The sequence below is a fragment of the Muntiacus reevesi genome, chromosome 1, assembly GCF_963930625.1.
Source record: "Muntiacus reevesi chromosome 1, mMunRee1.1, whole genome shotgun sequence".
In the NCBI taxonomy this organism is placed as follows: domain Eukaryota; kingdom Metazoa; phylum Chordata; class Mammalia; order Artiodactyla; family Cervidae; genus Muntiacus; species Muntiacus reevesi.
Genome location: NC_089249.1, coordinates 26772857 through 26791110, shown reverse-complemented (window position 1 = coordinate 26791110; position 18254 = coordinate 26772857). Strand labels below are relative to the sequence as shown.

General features: G+C 37.0%; 1 protein-coding gene across 4 annotated transcripts in view; it reads left to right on the top strand.

Moving 5' to 3' along the window:
* The window catches only part of CCDC91 (coiled-coil domain containing 91), a 372640-nt gene that overhangs the window by 223472 nt on the left and 130914 nt on the right, over positions 1-18254 (top strand). For all 4 annotated transcript variants that reach the window (XM_065939931.1, XM_065939919.1, XM_065939910.1 and 1 more), the window contains one exon: positions 243-350. In XM_065939931.1, the coding sequence (XP_065796003.1) occupies positions 243-350 (108 nt within the window). The remainder of the gene's footprint in view (positions 1-242; positions 351-18254) is intronic.

Sequence of the window (18254 nt, the reverse complement as noted above, 5' to 3'; positions counted from 1 at the left end):
TGAAAAGGTGTGTGGAAGGAATATCTGAGCCAAAATAGTGTAGTTTTGGCAATAGCAAAACCTAAAACCAAAAGCTTAAAGTAGTGTTATATATGAATGTGCTTTAATATTCACAAATGTGTATTTTGTAATGCAGAAGAGTATCATATTTCAGACATGTACATCTGTCAAAAAATTTCTCATGCCAATAGTAGATTCCAAGTTTTGTCTGTGATCCAAATAACATTTATGCTTGTTTTTAGGCACTACTACAGTCTTCAGTTAAGCAACAAGTAGAAGCTATTGAAAAGCAGTACATTTCTGCAATTGAGAAACAAGCTCACAAGTGTGAAGAGTTGTTAAATACTCAGGTAATAAAATTACACATCCATTGTATATTTATACTTTCCTTCTGACTCTCTTCCCCTGAGAGCTCTATAACTGTTTACTCACTTTCCTGTCATTTACTTTCCTTGATGTATTTTGGAGAAAAAAAATCTACTGATGTAAAATCAATGTTAAAATTTGGGAATTCTATGATAGACTAAAAATAGGACTAAAGGCCTAAAATATGTGAATATTCCTCAAATTAATGATAATTCTTATGCTGATTTCTGGACTATCATATTATTTATCAAATAGCAAAAGCAAAAGAGATGACTGTGAATGTATTATGGCATGTGAAATGGATTTGTGGTATAAGATTTAAAAATAATATTTGGATTTAAGTACTTATTTGTGTTTGATTTACCTTTCATTGCTTTACGAATTTATTTCTATTTTAATATTTTCTCGTGATTTTTGTTTGTTTGCTTCTTCTTGGTTAATGTCCTAGAAAGCACTGCAGACATGATAAGTACATTTACATGAAATAGTCAATTGAAAAGCCTGTATGTATGTGTCATAGTATCCATAATATGTGCAAGAAGTTCCCAACTACACTTTTGAATAATGTGAAGCTCGATGGGTGAAAATAAAATCAACCTTATGTAAAAGACCTATTTCATATCACAGGAATAAAGTATACTAATAGGAAAATTAGATCTAGAATTTAAATGAAGATTTATAAACATGCCACTTAGTCCCCAAGATTGGGGTCAGTTTGGTTCAGTATTTTCAGAGTCTTTTTAACAATTGGTTTGGAATAGGAAATGCACTGAAAATTTTATAAATTTGGTAAAAAACAATTACACTCTCTTGGCTGGTAGAATACCAGGTTGTCAGAGATAAGAAGGGTATGTCTGTAAATGTACAGGAAAATCACAGAGAAGAGGAGGTTACAGAACTGTGAAACAGCATAAGGCATATATTAGCCAGGCCAGGCCATGTTATGCCTTAAACTCCCTGACTTCAGACAGCGAAGATTTATGTCTTAGCCAATTCTCTGTATCACTGAGGCTGCTTTGAGGGCTCAGTGTCATGATGTCCTCATGATGGAAACTAGTCTGATAAAATAGTTCAATTGTGGAATGTTACCTGTTACCTGGTAGAGTTAAAAAAAAAATTCTCAGTCGGATTTCCTACTGGTAGTTCAGCATTCTGGACTGGAAATGACACCTACTCCCAGCTTATATCTGCAGTGCCCACACAGTCATCTTAGGGTCAGTGAGTGAGACCCTATTCTGAATCCAGAGGGAGAGGGCAGGAAATCTTTGATAAGCAGCACTGGTATACATGGTCTGCTCTTTGGGTTGCCAGATATTTCCAGCCTTCATTTCTCATTAAAATTTCTTAACCTGCCCATATGGGAGAAAATCTGAAGGTTCTATCCAGATATTGTTGCTGTTCAGTTGCTCAGTTGTGTCCGTCTCCTGGTGATCCATGGACTGCAGCATGCCAGACTTCATTACCTGTCCTTCACTATCTCCCCGAGTTTGCTCAAACTCATGTCCATTGAGTCGATGATGACATCCAACCATCTCATCCTCTGTCACCCACTTCTCCTCCTATTCTCAATATTTCCCAGCATCAGGGTTTTTTCCAGTGAATCAGATCTTCCTATCAGGTGACCAGAGTACTGGAGGTTCAGCTTAAGCATCAATCAGTCCTGCTGAATATACAGGACCAATTTCCTTTAGGATTGACTGGTTTGATTTCCTTGCTGTCCAAGGGACTCTCAAGAGAATTCTCAAGTACTACAATTTGAAAGCATCAATTCTTTGGTGCTCGGCCTTCTTTATGGTCCACCTCTCACATCTGTACATGACTACTGGAAAAACCATAGCTTTGACTATATGGACCTTTGCTGGCAAAGTGATGTCTCTGCTTTTTAATATGCTGTCTAGGGTGGTCATAAATTTTCTTCTAAGGATCAATCATCTTTTAATATCATGGCTGCAGTCACCATCTGCTTTGATTTGGGAGCTCAAGAAAATAAAGTTTGTCACTGTTTCCCTTAATTTCTCATCTGTTTGCCATGAAGTGATGGGACTGGATGCCATGATCTTAGTTTTTTGAATGTTGAGTTTTAAGCCAGCTTTTTCACTTTCTTCTTTCACTTTCATCAAGAGGCTCTTTAGTTTCTCTTCACTTTCTGCCATTAAAGTAGTATCTTCTGCATATCTGAGGTCACTGACATTTGTCCCAGCAATCTTTATTCCCACTTGTGCTTTATCCAGCGCAGCATTTTGCACGATGTGCTCCGCATGTAAGTTACATAAGCGGGGAGACAGTGTACAGCCTTGACGTTGTCCTTTCCCGACTTTGAACCTGCTGTTCCGTGTCCAGTTCTAACTGTTGCTGCATGGCCTGCATACATGTTTCTCAGGAGGCAGGTAAGGTGATCTGATATTTCCATCTCTTTAAGAATTTTTCAGTTTGTTGTGATCCACACAGTCAAAGACTTTAGTGTAGTCAATCAAGCAGAAGTAGATGTTTTTCTAGAATTCCCTTGCTTTTTCTATGATCCAATGGATGTTGGTAATTTGATCCCGGGTTCCTCTGCCTTTTCTAAATCCAGTTTGTACATCTGGAAGTTCTTGGTTCATGTATTGTTGAAGCCTAGTTTGAAGTATTTTGAGTATTATCTTGCTAGCATGTGAAATGATAGCAATTGCATGGTAATTTGAACATTGTTTGGCATTGCGCTTCTTTGGGATTGAAATGAAAACTGACCTTTTTCCTGTCATGTGGCCACTGCTGAGTCTTCCAAATTTGCTGGCATATTGAGTGCATCACTGTAACAGCACCAGCTCTTAGGATTTATAATAGCTCACCTGGAATTCCATCAGCTCCACTAGCTTTGTTTGCAGTGATGCTTGACATCACAGTCCCAGATGTCTGGCTGTTGCTAAGTGATAGTCTCAAGCTCAAAAGTCCAGAATATTTGAGTGATAGGTGGGAAATGATGTGCTGTAGTCTCTACATCATCAAGTCTAGATATATGGTCTCTTTTGACCTGAAGAACTAGAAACTAAAATGTGTGTTGTTTACCACCAGCAGATCTGGTATACAGTAGTGAGACAAAGGGCAGGGTATATGCTGTAAATGCTCTCAGAAAGAAAGGTGAATCAGAGATGCACAGCTATCATTACTATGTAGCAATTCCAAAATCTCAATGAATAGATTCAGTATCTCTGCTGTGGGGGTTGGGTTTGCTTTTTAATTTACCATGATTCACTTTCGGGGTTTAGGGCCAGGGTTTCTTGTCCATTGTTCTTTATGAATCCTATAGGGTCTAAATTTTCAGTTTTGTTTTTTTTTTTTTTTTTTTGGCTATACCTAATGTGAGTATTGGAGATTATATAGTTTCTCACCCTGCTCCCTCGCTATAAAAATTTGGGAGTCCTGGGTCATTTAGGGTAGGAAACAGTCACAATTCAGGATGACAGTTCTTTGGACATTTTATGTGGTTACAGTTGGCTCCATTTGTTAGATCCAAATCCCTAGTTATTTTAGAGACCCATGTTCTAGATTTAATATGTTAAATATGTTCATGCTTTCCTGTCTGTCTATGTCTCTTTCATCTTCTGTTTAAAGATAGCTTCGTTTATGAAACCCAGTTTGAAGAAATCCCAGTGTTCTCTTTTTCTCAAACCATTTGGTCCTAAATGAAAGCATATACAGGACCATCACAGACTTATTGAACCTTTTCTTGGGGATCCTTTAATCCATTGAATCTTTAACAGTGGGTTCACCTATTTACTGTTTGCAAGAGCACTTTAAAGAATAAACTGTCCTGGAGGCATTTAATTTTTTAAAAATATAATTAACCAAGGAGACATCCTGGAATGTGAAGTCAAGTGGGCCTTAAAAAGCATCACTACGAACAAAGCTAGTGGAGGTGATGGAATTCCAGTAAAGCTATTTCAAATCCTGAAAGATGATGCTGTGAAAGTGCTGCACTCAATATGCCAGCAAATTTGGAAAACTCAGCACTGGCCACAGGACTGGAAAAGGTCAGTTTTCATTCCAATCCCTAAGAAAGGCAATCCCAAAGAATGCTCAAACTACCACACAATTGCACTCATCTCCCATGCTAGTAAAGTAATGCTCAAAATTCTGCAAGCCAGGCTTCAGCAATACGTGAACCGAGAACTTCCAGATATTCAATCTGGTTTTAGAAAAGGCTGAGGAACCAGAGATCAAATTGCCAACATCTGCTGCATCATCGAAAAAGCAAGAGAGTTCCAGAAAAACATCTATTTTTGCATTATTGACTACGCCAAAGCCTTCGACTGTGTGGATCACAATAAACTGTGGAAAATTCTTCAAGAGATGGGAATACCAGACCACCTGACCTGCCTCTTGAGAAAGCTGTATGCAGGTCAGGAAGCAACAGTTAGAACTGGACATGGACCAATAGACTGGTTCCAAATAGGAAAAGGAGTACGTCAAGGCTGTATATTGTCACCCTGCTTATTTAACTTATATGCAGAGTCCATCATGAGAAACGCTGGGCTGGAAGAAGCACAAGCTGGATTCAAGATTGCCGGGAGAAATATCAATAACCTAAGATATTCAGATGACACCACCCTTATGACAGAGAGTGAAGAGGAACTAAAAAGCCTCTTGATGAAAGTGAAAGAGGAGAGTGAAAAAGTTGGCTTGAAGTTCAACATGCAGAAAACTAAGATCATGGCATCTGGTCCCATCAGCTCATGGGAAATAGATGGGGAAACAGTGGAAACACTGTCAGACTTTATTTTTGGGGGCTCCCAAATCACTGCAGATGGTGATTGCAGCCATGAAATTAAAAGACGCTTACTCCATGAAAGGAAAGTCATGACCAACCTAGATAGCATATTAAAAAGCAGAGGCATTACTTTCCCAACAAAGGTCCATCTGGTCAAGGCTATGGTTTTTTCAGTGGTCATGTATGGGTGTGAGAGTTGGACTGTGAAGAAAACTGAGCACCGAAGAATTGATGCTTTTGAACTATTGTGTTGGAGAAGACTCTTGAAAATCCCTTGAACTGCAAGGAGACCCAACCAGTCCCTCCTGAAGGAGATCAGTCCTGGGTGTTCATTGGAAGGACTGATGCTGAAGCTGAAACTCCAGTACTTGGGCCACCTCATGCAACGAGTTGACTCATTGGAAAAGACCCTGATGCTGGGAGCGACTGGGGGCAGGAGGAGAAGGGGACGACAGAGGATGAGATGGCTGGATGGCATCACCGACTCGATGGGCATGAATTTGAATAAACTCTGGGAGTTTGTGATGGACAGGGAGTCCTGGTGTGTTGTGATTCATGGGGTCGCAAAGAGTCGGACACGACTGAGCGACTGAACTGAACCAAGGAGAGGAACAACTTATAAGCTAAAAAACGGGAAAACATTGCTGAAAGAAATTAAAAATAACCTAAATATATGGAAACACATTCCATGTTCATCAGTGGATTATCACCAGAAATATTTCCATGAGAAATATTTAGTGAAGAGCACTCAAGACTACCATGGGACATTTAGAGGATCATAAGCAATTCAGTGTAATGAAATAGTATTGAAAAAATTAAGCACGTAATAGTGATATGATCATTAGGTAAAAGTCATATAAAGTGTTTAAATGGCATCTCGCACATATTCTCCAAATTATATTTCTTGAGATGTCTTTTGAAATTTCAAATAAGTAACTTTAATAAAAATAATACCTGAATCGTTCCTTAGGAATAATTTGGCTCAATTGTTCATGTGTATATGAGTCTGGTTTTTTTTTTTTTTTTCTATTTTACTCAAATTTAGAATTTAAGGGAAAAGCAAGTTAACACTAATAAGAGTAGGTACAAGCATGTGCTCCGGAATCAAAGAGGCTACATTATCCCTGGCTTTGTCACTTAGCTGTGTTACTGTGGAATGTCCTTTAACCTCTCTGTGGTTTTTTTTTCTCATCTATTAAATGGATTAGGTTGGTGCAAATGTAATTGTGGTTATAGACCGTGAGTTTTAATCATTATAACTAGGCTCAAACACATCTTTATTAATCAAAATAGGAACCATTATGCAATCAACACGTTTTTGCCAATGCAAAATAAGTTAGTTTATTCTTGTAGTGTAAAAATCCATGTTTCAGGATTTGACAAACTCTTGGAAAGCATTTTCTGCCTCCTGCTGGTTCTGGAAGTATTTTCCCCGCAAAAAGTTTTTGAGATGCTTGAAGAAGTAGTAATCAGTTGATGAGAAGTCAGGTATAGAGGAGGCAAAACTTTGAAGCCCGATTAGTTCAACTTTTGAAGTGTTGGTTGTGTGATGTGCAGTCATGTGTTATCATGGAGACTAATTTGCCCTTTTTATTGACTAATGCCAGCTGCAGCTGTTGCAGAGTTGGTTGCATCTCATCAGTTTGCTGAGGAGAAGGCAATGGCAACCCACTCCAGTACTCTTACCTGGAAAATCCCATGGACGGAGGAGCCTGGGCTGCAGTCCACGGGGTCGCTAAGAGTTGGACACTACTGAGCGACTTCACTTTTCACTTTCATGCATTGGAGAAGGAAATGGCAACCCACTCCAGTGTTCTTGCCTAGAGAATCCCAAGGACGGTGGAGCCTGGTAGGCTGCCATCTGTGGGATCACAGAGTCAGACATGACTGACCCAGCTTAGCAGTAGCAGCATTGATTTGCTGAGCATACATCTCAGATGTATAGGTTCTCCGGCATTCAGAAATCTGTGGTGGATCAGACCAGCAGCAGACCACCAAACAGTGACCGTGACTTTTCTTTAGTACAAGTTTGGCTTTGGAAAGTGCTTTGGAGCTTCTTCTCTGTCCAGGCACTAAACCGGTTATCACCAGTTGTCATATAAAATCTAGTTTTTGTTGCATGTCACAATCTGATCAAGAAATGGTTTGTTGTTGTTGAATAGAATGACCTTGTCTACCACATTGTCTGACCTGAAATTGGGTGCTATTAAAAGATATTAATTGGGAAAGTGACATTTGTCCCTAATTATTGTTATTCTTTTCTCATAATTGAATATTCAGAGTTTTTTTTTTTAGCATATTCTAGATATAAATCTTTCTTCAGATATGTGCTCAAATACTTTATCATAGGTCTCTGCTAGGAACTGTGGATAAAGACCTAATATATATTTCTTATTGTATCATAGATACTAATTGGATTATGTTGATTCTGTTTAGATGCAGTTGACCACTTTGCAGTATTCAGTCTTCTTACCTAACAATACGGTTTATTGCTCCACTTACTTGGGTCTTCTTAAAATTTTCAGTTTAAAATTTTTCACTATTCAAGTTGAACACAGTTTTGGGGTCAAATTTATCCTGATATATTTTATATTTATTTAGTGCTAGTTTGACATATATTTTTAAGAATTTTAATTACCCAGTTCGTGTTGCTGGTACATAACAGTCAATACAATTGATTGTTGTGTATTGGTCTTGTATTCTGTAATGTTGCTAAAATCCCTTACTAGTTTAAGCACCTCTTTTTGTAGAGTCTATAGGATTTTCTGTGTAGATGATCATGTTGTCTGAGAGCAGAGACATCATTTCATTTACTGTTTAATCTTGATGCCTTTTATTTCTTTTTCTTAACTTATTAAACTAACTGAACCTCTAGTAAATGTTAATATAGAAGAATATCTTTGCCTTTTTTTGACCATGGGAAGGAAACATTCAATTTTTCATCATTAGATACAAACTTAGCTATAGATACCCTAAAGGCATTTTTTAGGTTAAGTATTTTCTTCTACTCTCAAGTTTTTATTCCAGGAATAGATGTTGGATTTTGTTATCATTTTATCTCTGTATATGTTTATGGTGTAATTTTTTTCATAAATATTTGGTGACATCTCTTATTTTATTCCAGTTATTAGTGATCCGTGTCCTCTTTTTTCCTCATTAATTCTATAGCGAAAGTGTTAGTTGCTCAGTCATGTCCAACTCTTTGAGACCCCATGGACTGTACCCCACCAGGCTCCTCTGTCCATGGAATTCTCCAGGCAAGAATACTAGAATGGGTTGCAGTTCCCTTCTTCAGAGGATCCTCAGACCCAGGGATCAAACTCCTGCACTGCAAGGAGATTCTTTACCATCTGAGCCATCAGGGAAGTGACAGTTTTGTAGAGGGTTATCATTTTTTTTATTCTTTCAAAGAGTCAGCTTATTTCGTTGATTTTCTTTGTTTTTTCCTGATTTCTACATCACTGATTTCTACTCCGACCTTTATTATTTTATTTTTTTAGCTTAATTTTAATTTGAGATTTAATTTGTACTTATTCTAGTGTCTTAAAGTAGACACTTAGGTCATTGATTGAAGTCTTGCTTTATAAATAACCTATTTAGTAATGTAAATTTCTTTTCAGGTACTACTTTAGATATGTGTTTCACAGTTTCAAATGTTATATTTTCATTTCCAGTGAGAAAAAATGCTTTTAATTTTTTCTATTGATTTCTTTTTTTAACCTTGGATTATTTAGAAATGTGTCACTTAGTTTTTAAATATTCTGTGGTCTTCCAAATGTACTACTTTTACTGATTTCTGATCTCATTGTAATAGAGAATATACTTCATATGATTTAAGTATTTTTTTGAGATTTCTTTTATGACTCACATGATCTCTCTTGATAAATGTTCTTTGTCTACTTGAAAAGAGTGTTTACTCTTCTGTTGGTGCAGTTTTTTTTTAATAAGTATTAGTTGGATCAAGTTTTTGTCTTGTTTAAGTCTTCCATGTTGTTACAGATTTTTGTTCTGCTTGTCTACCAATTATTGAGAGGCAGGTGTGAAAATATCTGACTATACTTATGCATTGACTAGTTCCCCTTGCAGTTCTATTTTTTTCCTCCAATATTTTTAAAATTAATTTATTTTTAGTTTAAGGGTAATTGCTTTACAGTTTTGGTTTGATTTCTGCCTTACATCAAAATGAGTTAGCCATAGGTATACATATATTCCCCTTCCTCTTGAACCTTGCTCCCATCTCCCACCCTTTCCCACCCCTCTAGATTGTTACAGGGCCCCAGTTTGAGTTCCCTGAGACACACAGCAAATTTCCTTTGACTGTCTGTTTTATATATGCTGGTGTATATGCCTCCATGCTACTTCTTCCATTCCCCCGTCTATCTGACATATTTGTATTTGGTGCATAAGTGTTTAGGATTATTATGTCTTCTTCACATAATTTAATGGCCTCTGTTGGTTTATCATTTACAAATCTTTGTTGTGCTATTTATATTGCTTTAAGGGAAGTTTGGCCGATCTTTTCCCAAAAGGATAGGTATTAATAGTAAGTATTTTAGGCTCTCTGCTGCAACTGTTTAACTCTGTTGGTATAGTGAGAAAGTGCCTATAAACACTGTGTAGTGAATGGGCACTGCTGTGTTTCAATAAGAATTCAATAGAAATCAGGCTCTAGATTAGATTTGAAATGAGGTGGGCTGGCCTCACATATCTAGGACAGGAACTAGTATAACTTGGGGAATTTTAGTTTTTTGATTTCTTAATTTCCTCCTGATGATAATTTTTTTTCTCAGATTTTCTTTATCATGAAAATTCCTTGGATTGCTTTATTTGTTAACAACATTCTCTTTCCTACAGAGTCTGATGCAGTAAATCCAATGGGGCAAAGAAACATATGAAGCTGAACCTTATGAATTTGGCAATACTTAGCTGTTTTTTGTCTACAAAAGCAGCATTTTAATGTGCTTCAGTCTATTGTAGTTTTAACAGGAAACCAGGAAAGTGTTTGTTTCCACATTATTGGGAAACATCATTCTGGATAGTGTTTTCCAATGAGACTGCTGGAGATATTTGTTCAGATTAACAAGCTTCTTGGCCATTAATTTTTATTCTTAATAGTTTGGTTGGAGCCCAAGTATATGTATTTCTAATAGATTGATCAGGTAATACTTATCTGAGAACTTAGTATCGCCTCTGTATTGCTCATCTTCAACACTTACTATGCTTAATTCTTGCCATCTCCTGTTTGACTACTTCCAATTTGCCTTGTTTCATGAATCTAACATTCCAGGTTCCTGTGCAATATTGCTCTTTACAACATCGGACTTTGCTTCTATCACCAGTCACATCCAAAACTGGGTGTTGTTTTTGCTTTGGCTCTGTCTCTTCATTCTCTCTGGAGTTATTTCTCCACTGATCACCAGTAGCATGTTGGTCAACTACCAACCTGGGGAGTTCATCTTTCAGTGCCCTGTCTCTTTGGTCAGATGATGAACTCATTGCCAAATTCAAACTGAAATTAAAGAAAGTAGGGAAAACCAATAAACCATTCAGATATGACCTAAAGTAAATCCCTTGCAATTATACAGTGGAAATGAGAAATGGATTTAAGGGACCAGATGTTATGGAGTGCCTGATAAACTATGGACAGAGGTTCATGACATTGTACAGGAGACAGTGATCAGGACCATCCCTAAGAAAAATAAATGCAAAAAAGCAAAATGGCTGTAAGGGGAGGCCTTGCCAATAGCTGTGAAAAGAAGGGCTGCAAAACACAAAGGAGAAAAGGAAAGATATACCCATTTGAATGCAGAGTTCCAGAGAATTGCAAGAAGAGATAAGAAAGCCTTCCTCAGTGATCAGTGCAAAGAAATAGAGGAAAACAATAGAATGGGAAACACTAGAGATCTCTTCAGGAAAATTAAGAGATACCAAGGGAATATTTCATGAAAACATGGGCTCAATAAAGGACAGAAATGGTATGGACCTAACAGAAGCAGAAGATATTAAGAAGAGGTGGCAAGAATACACAGAAGAACTGTGCAAAAAACGATCTTCATAACCCAGATAATCACGATGGTGTGATCACTAGAGCCCATCACTTAGAGCCACTTAGAGCCAGACATCCTGGAATGTCAAGTCAAATGGACCTTAGGAAGCATACCTATGAACAAAGCTAGTGGAGATGATGGAATTCCAGTTTAGCTAGTTCAAATCCTAAAAGATGACGCTGTGAAAGTGCTGCACTCAATATGTCAGCACATTTGGAAAACTCAGCAGTGGCCACAGGACTGGAAAAGGTCAATTTTCATTCCAGTCCCAAAGAAAGGCAATGCCAAAGAATGCTCAAACTACCGCACAATTGCACTCATCTCACACGCTAGTAAAGTGAAAGAAAGTGAAAGTGAAGTCGCTCAGTCGTGTCCGACTCTTTGCGACCCCTTGAACTGTAGCCTACCAAGCTTCTCCATCCATGGGATTTTCCAGGTAAAAGTACTGGAGAAGGTTGCCATTTCCTTCTCTAGGAGATCTTCCTGACCCAGGGATCAAACCCGGGTCTCCTGCATTGCAGGCAGACGCTTTACCATCTGAGCCACCAGGGAAGCCCCATTCTAGTAAAGGAATGCTCAGAGTTCTCCAACCAGACTCCAGCAATATGTGAACTGTGAAATTCCAGATGTTCAAGCTGGTTTTAGAAAAGGCAGAGGAACCAGAGATCAAATCGCCAACATCTGCTAGATCATTGAAAAAGCAAGAGAGTTCCAGAAAAATATCTATTTTTCCTTTATTGACTATGCCAAAGCCTTTGACTGTGTGGATCACAATAAACTGTGGAAAATTCTTCAAGAGATGGGAATACCAGACCACCTGACCGGCCTCTTGAGAAACCTGTATGCAAGGTCAGGAAGCAAGAGTTAGAACTGTACATGGAATAACAGACTGGCTCCAAATAGGAAAAGGAGTACATCAAGGCTGTGTATTGTTACCTGCTTATTTAACTTATATGCAGAGTATATCAGAAGAAATGCTGGGCTGGATGAAGCACAAGCTGGCATCAAGATTGCTTGGAGAAATATCAATAACCACAGATATGCAGATGACACCACCCTTATGGCAGAAAGTGAAGAACAACTAAAGAGCCTCTTGATGAAAGTAAAAGAAGTGAGTAAACAAGTTGCCTTAAAGCCCAACATTTAGAAAACAAATATCATGACATCTAGTCCCATCATTTCATGGCAAATAGATGGGGAAACAGTGGAAACAGTGACTGACTTTATTTTGGGGGGCTCCAACATCACTGCAGATGAAATTAAAAGACTCTTGCTCCTGGGAAGGAAAGTCATGACCAACCTAGACAGCATATTAAAAAGCAGAGATATTACTTTGCCAACAAAGGTCCGTCTAGTAGAGGCTACGGTTTTTCCAGTCATGTATGGATATGAGAGTTGAACTATAAAGAAAGCTGAGTGCTGAAGAATTGATGCTTTTGGACTGTGGTTTTGGAGAAGACTCTTGAGACTTCCTTGGACTGCAAGGAGATCCAGCCAGTCCATCCTAAAGGAAATCAGTCCTGAGTTTTCATTGTAGGGAGTGATGTTGAAGCTGAAACTCCAATACTTTGGCCACTTGATGCAAAGAGCTGACTTATTGGAAAAGATGCTGATGCTGGGAAAGATTTAGGGCAGGAGGAGAAGGGGATGACAGAGGATGAGATGGTTGAATGGCATCACCAACTCAATGCACATGAGGTTGAGTATCTCCTGGTGTTGGTGATGGACGAGAAGGCATATTATGCTGCAGTTCATGGGGTCGCAAAGAGTTGGAAATGACTGAGTGACTGAATTGAACTGAACTGATACTTAATTCTTCGCCCTTTAAGTTTCAGAAATTTAGATGAAGGAATTTTATTCCTCCATTTTATTTAGATGGACATTAGAGAGCAGCATGAAAGCGTATACACTACCATATGTAAAATAGATAGCCAATGGAAATGTACTGTATGACTCAGGAAACTGAAAATGGGGCTCTGTAAAATTCTAGAGGGGTGGGAAAAGATGGGAAATGGGAGGGAGGTTCAGGAAAGTTGGGATATATGTATACCTATGGCCAATTCATGTTAATATATGATAGGAACCATGGCAATATTGTAAAGCAATTTTCCTGGCAAATAAAAATAAATAAATGCAAAAAACGATATGGAAGAAGAAAGGACATGTAGATTTTTACTGTCTTTGTGATCTTAGAAGCCACTTATGGTGTTTTTTATTCTTTATTTGTATTTAAAATTGAGGCAACTATGTAATTTCTTTGTGCCTCTTTTTAAAATCTCTAAATTAGAGTTAATTATATTCTCAACAGGGCTATGTAAAGATAAATGAAGCACAGTGCCTAGAATATAGTACTGCTCAATAATCAGTAGCTGTAGTTACATGGAGAAATATCTTGATCAGTTCTGTTGTGATTACTTTTATGTAAAGGAAGTTCATTCTTCTGAAACAAGAAATAGTTCACTCATCCATTGTTGTGTCTTTTTTATTTTTGGTTTCCTTTTTTAACAAATATTTAGATTTTCAATCTAGCTATAATTTCTATTAGCATTTGGCAGGTTTATTTTTTAAAACACATTATTTTTGCAAGGTTCAGTTCAGTTCAGTTGCTCAATCGTGTTCGACTCTTTGCTACCCCATGGACTATACAGTTCATGGAATTCTCCAGGCCAGAATACTGAAGTGGGTAGCCTTTCCCTTCTCCAGGGGATCTTCCCAACCCAGGGATTGAACCCAGGTCTCCTGCATTGCAGGTGAATTCTTTACCAGCTGAGCCACAAGACTGGTGGATGGAAAATGTTATACTCCTATAGTTTTGCCTTTTCTACATAATATCATGTAAATGGAACCTGGTAGTATGTTGACTTTTGAGACTGATTTCTTTCACTTGCTATAATTCATTTCAGATGCTTCTATGTTGTATATTTACCATTAGCGTATTCTTTCCATTGCTATGTAGTATTCCATGTATGAATGTGCCACAATTTGTTTCTCCATTTACCATTTACTAGTTAATGAAAATTTGGGTCGTTTTCAGTTCTCAGTGATTATGAATAAAGCTGCTGTGAAATATTTATGTGCAATTTTGGAATAAATGTAAGTTTTCATTTAAGAACTTTTAGTATCTGGGTTGTTAGGTAGTATCTACTTAACTTGATGTCAGCTATCAAACTGTTTTTCAAAAGTGGTTCTACTGTGTGTACACCTACCAGCAATCTAAGAGCATTTCATATTATCTTAACAGCTCTTGGCACAATGTTTGTTTGTTTTAAGTTAAGCCGTTCCAGTAGTTGTGTAGTGGTAGCTTATGTTTTTAAATTAATTTTTACTGGAGTATAGTTGCTACACAACACAGTGAATCAGTTATACATATTATATGTTAATATAGCCACTCTTTAAGATTCTGTTCCCATATAGGTCATTACGGAGTATTGCATAGAGTTTCTTGTGCTATACAGTAGATTCTTATTAGTTATCTATTTAATATATAATAGTATGTATGTCAATTCCAATCTTCCAACTTATGCCTTGTCTTCCTTTCCCCTTAGTAACGATAAGTTTATTTTCTATATCTATGACTCTGTTTCTGGCCCATAAATAGGTTCATTTATATTACTTTTTAGGATTCCCTATGTGGTTTTAATTTGCATTGACTTGCATTTAATATGCATGTAAGTTATATTCAGTTTGCATTTGCTTAATAATTTTAAGTATCTCCCTGTTCTTATTTACCACCTGTATATTTTATTTAATGAAACATCTGTTCTTATGCTTATTTTTTATTTTGGATTCTTAATTTCCTTATTTTGTTTTGAAGACATTTTATATACTTAAGTCTTTTATCAAATTTGTCATTTGTAAATATTTACTTTATATTCTTTTAACAGTGTCTTTAGGAAGAGCAGGAGTTTGTAATACCGATGAAGTTCACTTCATCAGTTTTCTTACTCATGAATTATATATACTCTTGGTGTTACACAGAAGAACTTCTTACCTATCCCAAGTCAAAGATTATATTTTCATCTAGAGGTTGTAGGCTTTACATTTGAGTCATTTTTGTGTATGGCATGAGGTATAGATCAAACTTTTTTTTTTATGTGAGTATCCAATTGTTCTAGCACCATTTATGAAAATCCTTTTGTCCATTGAATTACCTTTGCACTTTTGCTGAAAATTAATTACACATATGTGTGTGGGTCCTTTTATGGACTAATACAGTGGGTACTTTGTATTTATTTGCCTGTCTTTGAGATTACCATGACTTTGTAAGGATGCTTAAGTACTTTGTTATGCTTTTCTATACATACTCTGTTTTATTTGTCTATTGGAGTTTTGTTTAGCTATTTATATAATCTCAGTGAAAGTGCTGGAAACCCTTCATTTGCATCTGTCATTCTTAGCACCTCTATCATTTTAGGGCATATCAAATGCTTATTGTAAATCATATGATTATTTAGGAAATTATTGAAGATTTTTGGTCATCACCTTTATTATGTAAGAGTACTATAATTACTTTGAAATAATCAAAGTTTAGTTTTGTCATAAATTCAAATTCATTTAGTTATGCTAATTCATCAACCTTTGGGTAATTATTTTTTCATACTGCTGTTTGTATGAGTAAAACTGTAGGTATCAAATTTCAAATTTCACAAGAATTTATTAGTTGCAGATATTACTAATTTTTAAACTTAATTTCATATATAAAACATTAAATTTTAATACTTTTATATGAGTTATGGTGTTACTATTCTAATCCCTTCTTAGCATGTCATCAGGATCACTTGAATCTCATTATCATAAAACAGGGAGAAAAAGTGTGCTTTGAGACCATTTATCTGCCAGGAAAAACACATTTTATTACCTGCTAATTATTGTCCCAAATGTATATAAGTGATATGATCAGGTTGTGGCTAGCCATAAAATTGTTTTTCTCTTTTACCACATACTTCACTCTTCTTTATTCTCTATGTGTAGTAAATTTAAGAGAGTGAATAAAGAGGTGAAATTTTAAATTGAAATCTACTACACAGAAAATAAGAAGCTTACTTCCTCTTTTTCTGAATATATTATTTGAGAGAATAGGCCAATCATCATCAACATTTAAAATACTGTAAGTAATGTTTGGGCTTTCCAGGTGACTCAGTGGTAAAGACTGAGAAGGCAATGGCAACCCACTCCAGTACTCTTGCTTGGAAGATCCCATGGACGGAGGAGTCTGGTGGGCTGCAGGCCATGGGGTCGCTGAGTCGGACACGACTGAGCAACTTCACTTTCACTTTTCACTTTCATGCAATGGAGAAGGAAATGGCAACCCACTCTAGTGTTCTTGCCTGGAGAATCCCAGGGATAGCAGAGCCTAGTGGGCTGCTCTCTATGGGGTCGCACAGTGTCGGACGCGACTGAAGCGACTTAGCTGCAGCAGCAGCAGCAGCAATGGTAAAGAATCCAGCTGTCAATGCAGGAGACACAAGAGTCTCAGACTGAATCCCTGGGTCCTGAACATTCCCCTCGGGAGAGAAATAGCAACCTCTTAAGTATTCTTACCAGGGAAACCCCATGGACAGAGGAGCCTAAAGGGTTACAGTCCATCGGGTCGCAGAGAGTCAGACGGACTGAGCATGCATACACATACAAGTAATGTTTACAAAAGAAGAAAGCCATGGAAAGAAAGGTCCTTCTCATTATTTGTGGGGGAATTTGTAGTGCTCTAAAGCAGAAGGTAGAACTTCTTAATTACTGGTTAATTTCCTTAAGTCCTGTGTTGTATTTTGTTTTTACTTTTATTACTCTCTCTTGGTACAAAAATTACTTTTTCACAGAGTAAAAGGAGAACAGAAGCCCTGGAACAGTGAGAAGATTGCTATTGTGCACCAATCTTTGCTGATATGTTCATAATTGCCTGTTCAGGTGAATTGTGATCAAGGAACTTGGTAAATGAAAGGGATGAAACATTGCCTGTTATCTTTTGAATTTTAAAAGAATGTGCTAAATACTCTAGATCAGGGGTTCCCAACCCCTGGGCCACAGACTGGAAATGATCTGTGGTCTGTTAGGAACCTGACCACAGAGCCGTATGTGAATGGCAGGTGAGTGGATGAAACTTCACCTGTGTTTAGCAGCTGCTCCCTTTTGCTCACATTACTGCCTGAGCTCAGGAAAACAAGCTCAGGGCTTCCACTGATTGTTCATTATGGTGTGCTGTATAATTCGTTCATCATATATCACAGTGTAATAATTATTAAAAAAAAAAAATAAAGTGCACAATAAATGTAATCATACAGAAATGACCCTCCACCCTGCAGTCTGTGGAAAAATTGTCTTCCATGAAACTGGTCCCTGCTGCCAAAAAGGTTGGGGGCTCCTACTCTAGACTACAAATGCAAAAGAATTTGTAGTAACTTTCAAAAGTATGACAAAACCCACTGAAATGTTGTGAAGTAATTAGCCTCCAACTAATAAAGAAAAAAAAATAGAAAGAATTAAGCTACTTTCTCAGTGGGATACTAAATGAAAACTAAAATCTCTGGAATAAAATAGAACAATAAATCACTTCACGCAAAAAAAAAAAAAAGTTACTTTTTGTAGTAACTTTCAAAAGTTACCCTTTGTAATAACTTTCAAAAAGATTATTTCACAAACTGGTGATTGTTACGATGTTTCCTAGCATGATTGTATAATGGATTGTTAAAGAAGATTAGTAACTTCCGGAACCAAGATTGATTTCCTAATAAAATAAAGTCCTGCTAAACTTATCCTTTTGGAGGTCAGATTTACTAGATTAGACAGGAAAATGGGACAGAATAGATTGTCTCAAATTTAACAAATTAAGTTTCTCACAAATTCATTGTGAACAAAAGTATGAAATACATAAGGGCAAGGGCAATAGATAAAAGTTGGCTAAATGGCCTTGCCAGATATATAAATATTTAGGTTAATATCCACTTAGAAGAATGATCTATAGTGGGATGCCACAGTGTTGCCATAATGGGTCACCATTTCTTGAAACAGGCCCTGCAAGGAATTGAAATTTGAGTTTAAATTCAAAATGTTACTTCTAAGCTAGATTCAGACAATCCTTAGGGTGAAACAATGCTTTG